The 13,411-nt window shown below is 59.1% G+C and overlaps 2 protein-coding genes across 4 annotated transcripts in view; one reads left to right on the top strand and one right to left on the bottom strand.

Annotated features, from left to right (window-relative positions):
• Window positions 1-13,411, bottom strand: part of TBCD (tubulin folding cofactor D) — a 142,582-nt gene that overhangs the window by 3,135 nt on the left and 126,036 nt on the right. Inside the window, exons 28-38 of the mRNA XM_020907279.2 lie at window positions 12,472-12,563; window positions 11,658-11,798; window positions 11,041-11,124; window positions 10,393-10,551; window positions 10,172-10,310; window positions 8,912-9,033; window positions 7,050-7,127; window positions 4,453-4,542; window positions 3,974-4,061; window positions 2,956-3,062; window positions 806-890 (exon numbers count right to left, since the gene is read on the bottom strand). Of these exons, the coding sequence (XP_020762938.2) occupies window positions 806-890; window positions 2,956-3,062; window positions 3,974-4,061; window positions 4,453-4,542; window positions 7,050-7,127; window positions 8,912-9,033; window positions 10,172-10,310; window positions 10,393-10,551; window positions 11,041-11,124; window positions 11,658-11,798; window positions 12,472-12,563 (1,185 nt within the window). The remainder of the gene's footprint in view (window positions 1-805; window positions 891-2,955; window positions 3,063-3,973; window positions 4,062-4,452; window positions 4,543-7,049; window positions 7,128-8,911; window positions 9,034-10,171; window positions 10,311-10,392; window positions 10,552-11,040; window positions 11,125-11,657; window positions 11,799-12,471; window positions 12,564-13,411) is intronic.
• B3GNTL1 (UDP-GlcNAc:betaGal beta-1,3-N-acetylglucosaminyltransferase like 1) overlaps window positions 1-13,411 on the top strand; it is a 128,128-nt gene that overhangs the window by 108,116 nt on the left and 6,601 nt on the right. Inside the window, exon 13 of one of the 3 annotated variants that reach the window (XR_011492411.1) lies at window positions 8,286-12,225. The gene's annotated coding sequence lies outside the window, so the exon portion shown is untranslated. Of the gene's footprint in view, window positions 1-634; window positions 1,215-2,061; window positions 2,957-8,285; window positions 12,226-13,411 lie in introns of those variants that run through there. The other 2 variants (XM_070479755.1, XM_020907285.2) reach the window with 2 other exon arrangements.

Below are 13,411 nucleotides of genomic sequence, written 5' to 3'. Positions count from 1 at the left end.
CCTAGAGCTTCGACACCATGCTCTCCTGCACACACGTCCTTCCTCAACCATCTCTCCAGAGCCAGGGTTCACGCCCAAGGTCAGAGGGACACAGCTGATGGGGACAGGAGGAGGGCACGCCCCTCCCCAGGGTCTCAGCTCCTGCAGGGCCCACAGACTAAGAAACAGAGCCCTGACTCTCTGCCAGGAACACACAGAATAGTCTCAAGTCTCCCAAAGACACACTAGCTGCAAGAGCAGCTCGGAGCCCTCAATGTCAGGAAACCGCAGCTACGGGGCACGCAGGCCAGGAAGGATGGCGACCTCGGCGGCTGGACGGCAGCCGGCCCTGGGTGGGACAAAGTCCCGGAGTTGGACGGGTGTCCAGGGGGCAGCGGACACAGCGGAAGGCTTGCTGTGCTGCTCCAAGGGCGAGAGACTGGGGTGCTTGGTGGGCCAGTCCTGGGTGCTGACACGCCACAGGACACAGGAGACATGCCTGGCGGGGGGGCAGCGGCAGGAACACCTCCCATCGCTCAGGACGGCCCAGGGCTCAGGGGAGAGGCTAGGACAGGCACAGGGTGGGCTCATCCAGTGGGGTGGGGGACAGGTAGGAGAGGAGAGGGTGGGCCTCAGCTCTGCCCCCATCCCACAGGCCTGCGGTGCTACCTCCTAGGGTCCTGAAAGGGATCGACATGGAACGTGCGACTCAGCCTGGAATGTTCTAGACCCTGGAGCTCAGAACAGGAGCTCACAGAACCATGTCTGGAGGTCTCACAAGGAAGGGAACCCAGGTCCCCCAGGTGGCCTGAGGGGCAGGGGATACCTTGGGGACCAGCTGCGGCCTAGGCACGCCCAGAAGGTCACAGAGGCGGTTCCGCTGGGCTCTCACGACCAGGAGCTCGGAGTCCCTGGGAGGAGAAGGCGGGGAGCAGCGTCAGTCATGGGGAGATCTTCCTGGCGGGTGTGCAGAAACCCCAACGCCCGAGATGAGGTAGAGATCAGGGAAAAGGATGCCTCACCTGCACTTGCACAAGGCCCTGCTCCTGAATGCTTTCTCAGGGAACCCCAGAGGATAAGCTCCCCCAAACAGGGAGCCCCGCCCAGGAGCCAGAGCCAGGAAACACCAAGACAGCAGGGAGATGGGGGCCAGGGCACAGATGGGTTTTATTTCACTTTGAAAGCTGTTTACTTACAACTTTCATTAAAAATAAAAATTTAGCAACACCATAAAACTGGGCATGTTTTTCTTTTGTAATAAGAAAAAAAAAGGTTATCCTTAAATCCTCTGTAATTTTTTAACAAAGGAATTAAGTTACGGGACAGGTTCCCCTCTGCCCTGGACTGTGAGAGGAGGAAGGCAGGTGTGGGGAGTTCAGGGGACCCTGGGGCCCGCCGGGCGCTGCTGGCTTCACGTCGCCCTCCCTTCACTGTCCTCAAGCATGGAGGGCAGGGCCTCTGTGCTGTTATCACTGACAACATCAGACAGACGTGTCCTCTCCAGCGGCTTGCAGAGCAGAGGCGTCCCGTCTCCTGGGGCCATGCTTTCTGCTCTGGAATTTTCATCGCGGGGCCTGCAGCATGTTCACTGGAACGCCCTCCTCCTGGAGACAAGCATCTCCCGAGGAAACCTCAACGAGGCCCTAAAACCAGAGGCCCTGCCGTTCTTCAGGGCAGGCGGGGCGGGAGCCGCATCGACACTCAGTCTCAGTGTGCAGGGCTCGACCCCACAGGAACGTCACTGTTTTGAGGGAGGTCCATGTGAGGATATTCTGCATGTCCCTCCCTCATAAGCAGAGTGAACTGACCTGGACGGAACCAGTCCTGGGGGCCCCTCACTGCTGCTGCCTGAGCCAGCTGCTGCCTGAGTAACCTCTGACCTTTGGTTCTGTGCCCAAAATGGGGATGCGGAGAGTGGCACCTTGAAGGAGCATGTGCAAGTGCCTGAGGGTGCACACGTATGTGTGAGCATGTGCATGTGTGCGGTGCCTGGAACGGGACAAGCGTCACCCACATGTCATCCTTCGGTGCTGCCTGCTGAACCCATGCTCATGAGCCACCCCTTCCCTGCTTCTCCTTCAGCGCCTCCTTGCTCCACTCAACACCCCTCTTTCAAACCTGTCATCCAAACCCATCAAGAGTCAAGGAGCCAACAGAGATGGCAGGAAACTGCTTAAAACAAACCTGCAGCCCTGACTTTGAACATGAGGCAGCCCTGGGTGCCTAGGAGGGAAGTGAGTATCTGGGGTGGGAGGGAGATATTCTTCCTGGCTCCCTCAGTCTGTCTGATTTCTGAACATGTCCACATGTGGCCTTTTCCAATAAAAGTGAGCAAAGGCCAGTGGACGGCCCTCCTCTGAAAAGAGTTGGGGCCTGGAGGCTCCTTCTCTCCTCGGGGCCACGGCTGACACACGTGGTGCGTCCCCACGGAGGGAGACACTATCTGCCACACCACACCTCCCTGCATGTCTGACGCCATAGTTCAGGGGGCAGGAGCTGCCGTTCTCAAGTGATTTCAACCCCAATAAACTGCAGAAAGGGTGCCCAGAGCCATGACATGATCAATGGAAAAGTGGCCACAGAGAAATAAGAAGTTAGCCTCTAACCAATCTGTACTCAGAACCCAACTTCTCACTTTAAAAAAATGGTATTTGGGGAAAAAAAAAGGTATTTGGGAAAAAATAATTTCACTTCAAAACTCTTCCAAGCTAAACACCCCAGGAGGCTCCCTTTCTTCCCTCATCCTCTTGGGTGTGAGGAAGTGAGCCTGCGCGACAGAAACGCAGACACGTGGGTGAGGAGGGGTCGGCCAGACACCACTGCCTCCTCGTAACCCAGAGCTGAGCCGAGGGCTGGAGCCCCTCTTTCCTCTAACCTCCGGAGGCTTTTGGGAGAGACCCCGACACGCTCCGGGGGTCCCACTCGCTGAGGCGCTGCGCCCGCCGCGCTCCCAGGGGAAGGCCGGGCCACACTCACCAGGCTGTGCTGCTGAGCACAGCCATGACCTCGTCCAGGACGGCGGCAGGCACCACGTCGTAGGTCAGCACCATCTCATACACCTGGCTGGCCGTGTTCTTCCGAATCTGGTGGGACCGAGAGCAGAGCTGATGGGACCCTGCCTGGGAGCAGGGACAGGGGCCAGGCAGCTCCTGAAGGCCCAGAGTCCCAGGAAACCAGGAAAGGCTGGCTGGGCAGATAGCTAAGAGGAGCTGACCTTGGACCCCACTCAGGATCCGTGGACCCAACCACCACAGCCGCCCCACTCCCCCACGCCCCCCGGTGGCCCTTGTCAAGAGGAGGCCGCACAGCTTCCAACATGTCCTCGCTGAAATGCTGCGTTAAAGCCTGCCCTGTGTCAGGGCAGTCCTCTCACTCGTTTTCTTGTCTACTGTGCCTGGTGGGGACTTACTCCATGGAACAGGTGCTCTCAGAACCCCCAGGCCCACCCCAGGGGGCCTGGCCAGCAGGTCAGGGCCTGAGAACCTGCATTTCTGATCATGGGGAAAGGGGCATCCAGTGACCCCCACTAGGAAGATGTCACGTTTGGGTATCTCATCTGCCAAAGGAAGAAAAGACTTCCCAGGAACCTGACTCTGCGGTGGGGGCTGTGGGGCAGGTGTTGCCCCAGGTGGGGGTAAAGCCACTCAGCTTGGGCCTTCCACACCCACTCTCGGTGGGGCACCCAGGCGCACCTGCGGCCAGGATCCCAGGGGGCAGGGGTCCCCCTGAGTGCGGGCGTTTCCCTGGCCCCCGGGCCCATTGCCTGGGGCTCCGGGGGAACATCAGGACTCGCCCCCAGGGGCCAAGCTCAACCATCACACTGCAGCTGCCGCATCCACCAGGCCCAGGACGCCCCGCCCACCATGACGAGGCCCGCCCTCCACTGAGGTCCACTCTTGCCAACACCAGGAAGCGTCAGGCCCCAGCACCAATGTGGGGGCCGGGACACTGGGCCCCGGTGTCCACAGATGGGACCCGGGGCTCAGACACTCACCACGGGGAAGGGGTGGCAGAGCAGGAGGAAGAGCTGCAGGAGGACCTTCCTCCTCACATCTCCGGGGAACTGCACCAGCCCACAGAACCTGCAGGGACCCCACACTCCAGTGAGTGACCCAGGATGCCCCACACCTTCACTTCCCAGGGCGAGAGGGGACCCAGGTTCTACCTGTGAGGACCCCCAGGCCTCAGGGCCATCTCCCTGCAGGGAGGCAGCCCAGGTTCAGCATCACTTTCTATCGGTGGGGCGTCCAGACCTCCAGTGTCAGGGAATCGAGTCTCGTTCTATGACAAGGCTCCCTGACCCAGTGCCCACTGACCTGTCTAGGAGGCTGGTCCAAGGTTGGGCAGGGTGTGGCAGGGCCCCCTGCTCCACCAGGAACACGGGACCATCAGAACTAACACCCGCAACCCTGTGCTGTCAGCTGCTGGGCTGGCCTCTCCCCCTCCTGCCTTAACAAGTTCCTTGGAACTCACACTGCGATGCTCGACCGCAGTTTCTGGACGTCTTTGGACTTCTTGATCTCTTCCTTACAAAGCGCAAGCAGCTTCACACAGAAGGGGTGACTGAAAGGAAAGCAGAGGACCTGGAGGCAGGCTTCTGGGGAGCATCTGCCAATGGCGGCCCCCAAAGACAACTCACCGTGGGGGTGCCCACCAGGGCACGCAGCCGGCCCCTTCTCAAGCGCAGCAGGGGACAGAGACCCACTGTCCTGTGTGCGCGACACAGGACACCATCCCCACGGCTCCGCCCTGTCCTCACAGCCCCGCAACAGGAGGGCAGGCCAAGCCCTGGTGGGGCCTCCAAGTAACAGGAACACCCAGAACCCCAACTCCACTGCGAGCCCAGCCGCCATGTGCCACGGCAGCACCAGGCTCAAGCCAGGATCAGAGGACGACCGCGCCGTGACCGGGTCCCACGGACTCCTGGGTCCAGGTTCCTGGAGGGCCAAGGAGGGACTGGAGGCATCCCCCGGCCCCCAGTTCTGCCTGCCCGAGGAGAGCATGGGGCCAGGCGGCCACGACCAGCGAGGGCGGCCACGACCAGCGAGGGCGGCCACGACCAGCGAGGGCGGCCACGAGAGGACCGCGCTCCCCTCCAGCAGAGCCGCAGCCCCAGGCTGGCTCTGGACGCTGCGGTCCCACCTGTCTCAGCCTACATGGCTGCTCCCCAGCTCACCTTCTTCCTGGTGTATCTGCTCCCTCTGCTCCCCTCTCCCTAACAGCGGGGCACCCCTAAGGCTCTGCCAAGGCCCTGCTCATCCACGGTCCTACCCCAGCCACTTGTCTACACCTGCCCCCGCCGCCCCACCCCGTGACCTCATGAGAGCACACACTACCTGTTTACTGAGGACTTTCTACTGAGTTCCAGCCTTGACAATCCATCTCTTCTGGACAAGCGCTATAAGCACCTTAAACCAAACATTTCTGCTATGAACCAAATGTTCATGTCTACTATGTTGAAATTCTAATTTGGAATGTGAGGATATTAGGAGGTGGGGCCTTGGGAGGCTGACATGGAGTTCATAGGGGATCAGTGGGCTAAGAGAAGACGTGGTCTCTAGGTGGTCTCTCTGCCACTTGAAGACACAGGAAAACCACGCCCCTCTGCTGGACTTGGACATCCAACCTTCGGCACTGGGAGGAATGAGTTTCTGGTGTTCAACCACCCGGGCTGTGATACTTGTTACAGCATCCTGACCTGCTAGGAGAGCCAACTCAACCTCCAGGCCTCTCTGGTCCACAGCGGCTCCAGCCAGCCTTCCTGTCTGAGAACCACCGCGCCCTCCCAGGGGCCAGCCCAGGAGCTCACAGGCCTCCTCGGCTGCCTTGTGCCCTCAGGCCCACAGTGATCTGCTGGCAAGCTGCTCCCCTCCAGCACCAGCAGCCACGAACCCCCCAGCTGGAGATGAGCCTGACAACTTGGAGTGCTACTTTCTCCTACCATTTCATTCTGAAAATTTCAAAGCAGGAAAATAAATTAAGATCTGAAATAGAACACTTGGCAAGTACAGTCGTGCAATATACACAAAGATCACATCCCACAACCAGTGGGCACAGCCCATGCATGCACAGGCTACTGCTCTGACAGGAGGTGTAAGAAACACGCTGGGATGCGCCACCAACAAATTAAAGGAGAAACCCTTCAATGTTAAAAGAGCACTTGAGAGTCTCAGCGAAGACGGAGAAGAGCGACCAAACAGATCCACTCCCAACTGGAAGAACTGACAGTGAACAAAACTCATAAGACAGCAGACTGCAGAGGACAGGACCACTGAGGCATGAGCGGCAAAGGATGTGAGCCTGCAACCGCCCAGCTCCCTGCCTGCGGAGGGGATGTGGCGGGCACACAGAGGGGGCCTGGGCAGAACCCACTTTTTCAAATTGCAGGCCAGAGGGCCCGAAGGATTCACCCGAGCCCTGCTCAGCACGAAGATGCTGCCCTGGCTGTGGAAGAACCCCCAGAAATAGGACCCTCAACCTAGGGGTCACCATCAGCCTAGGGGGAGCTCTGAGATCAAGTGACCAAGAGCAGAGACCTCAGGAGTGGGAGAAAATGAACCCCAGATGCCAGAGCTGCAGATGGGCAGGCCAGCGCCGCAGCAGCAATGCCCTGTGCTCGGCAGCTGAGCAGCCCTGAGCCCAGCGGAGACGGAAGTGGCCTCACGGATCCGCTTCCTGCGCTCACCCCACCGGCCTCCCAGTGGCCCCGCTCTGTCTGAGGTGGGCTCTTCACCTGGACCAGGTCCCAGCACTGTGACCATCACAGGCCCTCTGTGACCCCCGTTCAACCATCCAGTCCACCGCCCACCACTGTGCTGACTGCAGGCCCCCATTGGGGGCAACGCCCCACCTGTTGTTTCCCGTCCGGACAGCAGGAGCTCCCAACCCCCATGGGATCAGCTGATGCTTCTTGGTGGCTCTTAGAATGTATATAAAAGCTGACCCTGAACATACCAGGAAACTATCTCCCAGAAGCCTGATCTCTGGATCTGATCAACAGTTCTCTAAAAGGTGAGCCCAAGGCTGAACCACTGAGGCAACACTGAACACAGAACACAGGGAACACTCACTCCTCCTGGGCAGTGAAGATGTCGAAGCACCCGTTGGCCAGCATCTGGTCCAGCGTCTTGAGCAGCGGCACGGACACCCTGCGGGGAAGGCAAGTGTGAGACACCAGGCGTCAGAACAGTGGAGGGGCAGACCGGCGTACTCAGGAAACAGTGCTGCTGACACGCAGGCCCTCCCTGCACGGCCAGCATCTCAACCCCAACCAACATCCTGGCAGGACGTGCAGAAACAACAAGCCAGTTCTAAGGCTAATGTGCAAACACCAAGGATGAAGGCAAGCCCACACAGCTATAGGAAGAACTCACGGACCTGGAGAGCTAGCACAGCTTCATTTACATAATCGTGGCAGAGCTCAAGTGATCAAAACCGTGTGATCCTGGTGTGAAGACAAGCAAATACGTCCAGGAACAGAAAAGTCCCAAGGTGGGCTGCACACCCACCATTTCTGAGAATGATGCAAAAGCAACGCAGTGGGAAGGGCAGTCTTTCCCACACGTGGAGCACCAGGGCGTCCACAGGCAAAACTGGGACACAGACACCAACCCCACACAGACCCGAGGTCTGAACGGAACACTCAAACTACGAAATGTCTAGGAGAAAACGTAAGAGACAGTCGTGTAGCCTTGATTCAGGCAGAAGTTTCTTAGATATGATGACAAAAAAAAACACAATTCATAAAGGAACAAGGATACAAACAAGTTGATCAAACTGTAAAATGTTTGTCCTTAACAGAGAGACTGTCAGGAGTGTGGAAGACAAAGCTAGAGACTGGGGAAACGTGCAAATCACATCTCACAGAGGACTCGTCCAACGTGTGTAAGAAAACCTCAAACTCCAGCGGCAGGTTAAAAACAAGCACCCAGTAAAAGAAAAAAAAAGGTCAGAAGATCCGATAGACACCTGACCAAAGATGCTCTGCAGACAGCCAACGAGTGCCCAAGAAGAGGCCCAGCACCCTGAGTCAGCAGGGAAGGCAAATCACAGCCACAGCGAGACACCACACCCCGTCAGATCAGCTGAAGTGAAAGGACCAACCAGGCCAGCTATGGTGAAGATGTGGGCACCCAGATTTCTGAGTGACAGAAAGCAGATGAGTGGCTGTCTTGGGCCTGGGGGGCCACAAGGGGTGGGGGCAGGGGCTCAGGAGGCAAACTGTGGGTGACAGATGTGCTTGGTTGTTTCATGGTTGTTGACATGAGTCAAAACTCAGACTGCACTCTTTATGTGCCTCTCATTAGGTATCATCTACGCCTCCAGAGAGCTGCTCCCGGAAAGAGCAGAGCGCCCCGGGTCGAGTTCCTGTTTGCTGAGACTGTATGGCTCCCCAAGAACATGGCCTGTGTGAGGGGTGTGCAGTCCAGCCACAGTGACTGCTGCCCGGCCGCCCTGGGCCAGCCGAGCACCGAGTCCAGGAACAGCCCTCTCAGAAGGTGCACGAAACATCCCCAAGTCTGCAGTCAGGGCTTTGGGGTCTACACTCCATCTTCTTGGAAAAGCAGTTAACAAAATGCTACAGCAAAAACGATGAGAAGACCGGTCGCTTTCCAATTCTGGTGGTCACGGTTGTGTGAGCCACATGTTGGAACAATGGCAACGATGTGTATGCAGGTACAACCAGGAAGCACCACAGGCCAGAGCCTGACAAACTCTCCTGGGCTCACAGCCTCTGGCATTTTACTTCCAACATACACAGCCGGCTCAGAGTGCAGGCTGTGAGGGGCCTGGGAGCTGACGGCCAGACCCGGGGACGCGTGCTTGGGTCATGCCCTTGCTGGGCTGTGCCCACCTTACCTCCCCACAAAATCCTGCTGGGCAGTGAGACCCTGGGGGTCTGAGAAATCACTGTGAGAGCACCAGTGCTCACCTGTCGTTCAGAAGGTTATCCTCAAAGACCTGCAGAAGCGTCCCGCCGAAGTCCTCCAGGGCTGCCGGGTCGTTCTGAATCTCCTTCATGTACTCAAAGAGGCCCTGTGTTGAGTACCTAACCTGCAACACAGAGAAGTGCTCTCATAAGAGGCACAAGACCAGGCTGCTCCCAGCTCCCCCTCCCCCGGGCTGCCTGTGTGACAGACTTGAAACATCTGCTACCCAGCATGGGGATCCGGCAGAGGCTGTCCAGGCCAGGCATGAGGAGCCCATCATGGGCGTGCAGACACCCCATCAGGGAAATAGTTCTGGAGGCAACCCAAGCCCTCACACAGTGTCACTAAATTTGTAAGAAGCACCACTTAGATGCCTGGCATCTGGGCGACCACTGCTGCTGGGGAGCAAAAGCGAAGGCACCTCCCCTCAGGATAACACCAAACCCCATCACACAACCAACACCCAACAGGTGAGTCGTCAGGGAAGAGTCGGCAGAGCAAGAGAGCAGATGCAGGCCTCCCTCCGACAGCAGACTCCGGGCTATGAAACAGAACGCAGGACAGGGGGCAATGAGCATTAAAGAAAAACGCAAGCATGAGATGAATGTGCAAGGACAACGCACGAGAAACACTGCAGATCAAACTGAACGTTTGGTAATATACAATTACTGAAACACCAAACACTCAAGTGTTTGAGCAAGCTCCAGCAGACAGTGAAGGACAGGGGAGCCTGGCGTGCTGCAGTCCTTGGGGGTCGCAAAGAGTCAGACACAACTGAGGACGGAAAAACAACGACAAAATATTCACCAGTGGGAGGGAACAAGCAGGCTACAGAAAGCTGCAGAAAGCGGAGCAACTTCAGAGAAGCAGGCAGGCTGCGAGGATGGACAGCGAGCAGGAAGGCGGGCAGACAACCTTCCAGAGTGACGAAAACCACGAATCCACTCAATCTGGGCCAAGGGATGGATGAGAGGTGGGGGGGGGGGTCCCCACACGGGGGCGACAACAGAACAGAATGAACCACCAACAACACACACAAGCAGGGAACAGGAACCTGGAGAGACCGACTGGGGAACTGCGGGGCCCTCACGGTGCAGGGGAGTGAATCCAGACCCGAACAAAAGCCAGGGAGCCGGGCTGCCAAGCTCCTGCCTCATGTGCTGTCAGGTCAGGGGAACACCACCCCCCCACCCCCAGCAGAGGGTCCTGAAGGAAGGAGGCAGCACTCCCTCACGGGGACGCCCACCCAGGCGCCTGCTCACCGTGGACTCGGTCAGGCCGCCCACAGACACGGCCAGCCCCAGCAGCACGTGGTAGCGGTAGGCAGGCAGCCCCAGGAGGCGGGCCATGCGCGGGAAGGCCTGGGAGGGCGCGCCCCAGTTCACGGAGGCCACGGCGGCCCTGCAAGACAGGGGCATGAGCTGGATGGGCTGCCCCACGGGGAACAGGGCGGTCCCCCCGCCCCCGGAGCTGGGCCCCGCACCTGGGGAAGAGCCTCTCCAGCTCTGGCCGGGCAGGCACATGGGGGACGGCAGGGCTGTCTGCGTGGAGCAATGCCAGGAACACACGGGCTGCGTGCGCACGGAACCGGTCGATCTTCTCGCTAGCCTGCTGGGCTAAGCAGCACATGAGCCGCTGGCAGCTGCAGACCAGAGTGCAGGCTTAGCTCGTCTGGAGCCCGAGAGCGGGCACCTGGGCCACCCCAGCGGCGGGTGGGACGGGACCTGACAGCTCTGAAGCCCGCGTAGGAGGTCAAGCAGTGAGCCTGACATGACTATGGGCTCACAGCAGGGGAAGAAATGGAGGAAGGGGCATCTGCAGCCAGAGGAACTGGACCGGGGGGCTGCCGAGGAAGCCAGCCCAGGTCTCCTCAGGGGCCTCAACAACAAGAGCAATGGAGGGGGCATGGTGACCCCAGGCCAACAAGGTGCCCAGAGGTAGCCCAGGGGAACCGACTGAGGACAGGATGGCCAGTCCCCAGTGGCAGCAGGCGCAGGGGCCCTGAGGTCAGGAGCTGGCTGTCCTCCAACAGGCCTGAACCCCAGGAGAGGCCGAGCCAGGGGCAGGGGCCCTGGTGTCGGGAGGGAGGGCCCGGGCTGCCCCTCTCCCCACACGGGGAGAACAGACTCACAGGGGGGCCTCGATCAGCTCTGGCTGGTTCCGACCCAGCAGGAGAGTCAGGTCCATCAGGCTGGTCATGGCGGCCTCGCGGACCCTGCAGAGACAAGGAGGGGTTGAGGAGCCAGCCTACTGCCCCAGGTGCTACGTGACCACCAGTCACCGTTAGGGCTCAGGCGCCCTCGACCGAGGGCGAGAAACGTGCAGGAGGCTCGAAAAAGGCTGCTGGCCACATCACCAGGGCCGCAGGCCCTACACGCCCGGGCACCGCCCTCCCGCCAAGGAGCGAGCACCCCACCCAGGAGGCGGCACGCGCCATCACGCGGTCAGAACGGACCCTGAGCAGCCGCCCACACCAGGCGAGATGGAGACCATGGCTCTGCAGCAGCGCCCTCTGGAAGGACGAAGGGGAACCACGGCAGAGCCACACGGCACACAAAAGCAGGAAGAGGGGCCCCGTGTCCCGGGCAGACACGTGGACCCCAGCCGCAGTCAGAGCACCGTCGCCCACACTGCCCTGGGAATCAAGGGCCCAGCCTGGGTCAGAGCAGCGACATGGACGCCCCACCTCTGGCCTTGGTGGGACACTCATGAGGAGAGCCGCGGACGAGGACGGCACGACCACCTCACCATGCCCCCACATCCCCACGGCTGTCGGTGGTGTAATCCTTCAGACAGTCCAGCAGCGTGCAGTAAATCTGGGAGACGTTCTCTCTGCACACAGCTTCGTCCGGAGGCCCTTCTGCCCGCACTCCGACAGTCTGGCAAATCCTAAAATTAAAAACGTGTGAAGCCCAGCTAACGTCAGAGAATCCCAAGCAAGCTCTCCTGCCGTTCTCATCATTTTGGCTGGATGTGTCTTTCCTGACAAGATACCCTCAGAACAGACCCATAACCTCAGAAGCAGACTCGGTAATGCTCCCGCACTAACGTAATGCTGAACAACACTCTTCTCCAAGCCACACTTCTAGTGTCTACAGTTTAAGGGCACACAGGGCGCCGTCTGTGGCTGGTCCCTCCTACCCCGCCATCCACAGAAGGCACGCCACGGGGCTCGTCAGAGAAAGGGCAGCCCCTCCCGATGTGTGTGTGTGACACACGTCAGCATTCCCTACACGCAGGCAACCTGGGGGCCATGGTCGTGAGCAGAACACTTAGCCCCAGTCCCTGAGAGGCCCACTGTCCTCAAAACCCAGAGGTAAGTGCACTCTCGGTGTAAGTAGTCATTAGAATTATGACAAAACTGTAATGATCCTCTATGAGTTGACATGTTCTCAGATAGTCCTCTGAAAAGAAACTAGAAAAGAAAAATGTTTGTCTCAAAATAGATTCAGCCCCTGACACACAGGGCTTCTTACACAAACTGCTGTGAACATCCCTTCATGCTCGGTTGCTGGCTTTTGAGAGAACAGTGACTTTGGGGAGAAAAACCGTCGGGGCTCACCTAGAGATGGCCTTCAAGGCATCCCGCCTGGCCTCAGCAAAGCTCACATCCTTGGGAGAAATGTGGGTAACAGCCCTCAGGCCTGCTAGAACCTGAAAAGCAAAGACAGACCTGCTAGCCTGAAGATGCATGCACCGTGCATGCAAGTGGAGACCTGGCCTGGCACCCTGCACCCAGAACACAGCACAACATGGCCGGTGGCTTGTCCAGGTGGACCACATGCCCTGGAGAACACACAGAGCCCCGAGTGGGGTAGGGGTGCCTCCAGCCCTTCCCACGGCTGGCTCCTAACTACCCTCCTACCCACACCCCCATCACTGGCACTCAGGCAATCTCTGCCGGTCTGCCTCCTCCCTCCAGGGCAAGACCCCGCACCCAAGGCCAGCCATTCCCTCCCACTCCCTGCCTGGAGCTGGAGCCCTTGGCACACAAAAGTGCCCAGCTTCTCACATCTTCACCAGTTACTTCTGGAAGTGACAGTTCTGTTCTAAATGCAAGGTGTTCCAAATAGAAAAGCCCCTGGGCAGGGTTTGGATGGTCTGTTCCCCGTCCTGACACCTAAGTTGGTCTGGTGCCTTGGATCCCAAGGTGTTGGGGGCAGGGGAAGGCAACACAGGTGAGGGGCACGTGTGTGCAGGCACCTGGCCACAGCGACAGCTGGGAGGTGGGCCGCCAGGACCGTGACTGACTGACGTTTGAGTCGAGGGAAAGGGGAGCATAAGGGGCAGGGCTGGGTGGGCTGAAGCCGGCAGGGTCTCCTAAGTCAGGGTATGAGGGGAGCTGACGGGTCACCCCTGAAAGGAGACAGGCCGAGGACAGTGGAGCTCAAGGGCAAGCAGAACCCCGCCCCCCCCCCCCCAGCCATGCCAGAGCACAGGACCCCGTGCTAGGGAGAAAGGGCACCTCCCCACGGAGGAGTTCTGGGGTGGGAGGCCCAGGC

Source organism: Odocoileus virginianus, chromosome 17 (assembly GCF_023699985.2).
Source record: "Odocoileus virginianus isolate 20LAN1187 ecotype Illinois chromosome 17, Ovbor_1.2, whole genome shotgun sequence".
Lineage (NCBI taxonomy): Eukaryota > Metazoa > Chordata > Mammalia > Artiodactyla > Cervidae > Odocoileus > Odocoileus virginianus.
Note: the sequence above shows the minus strand (reverse complement) of the source record. Positions and strands in the feature narration are given on the sequence as shown.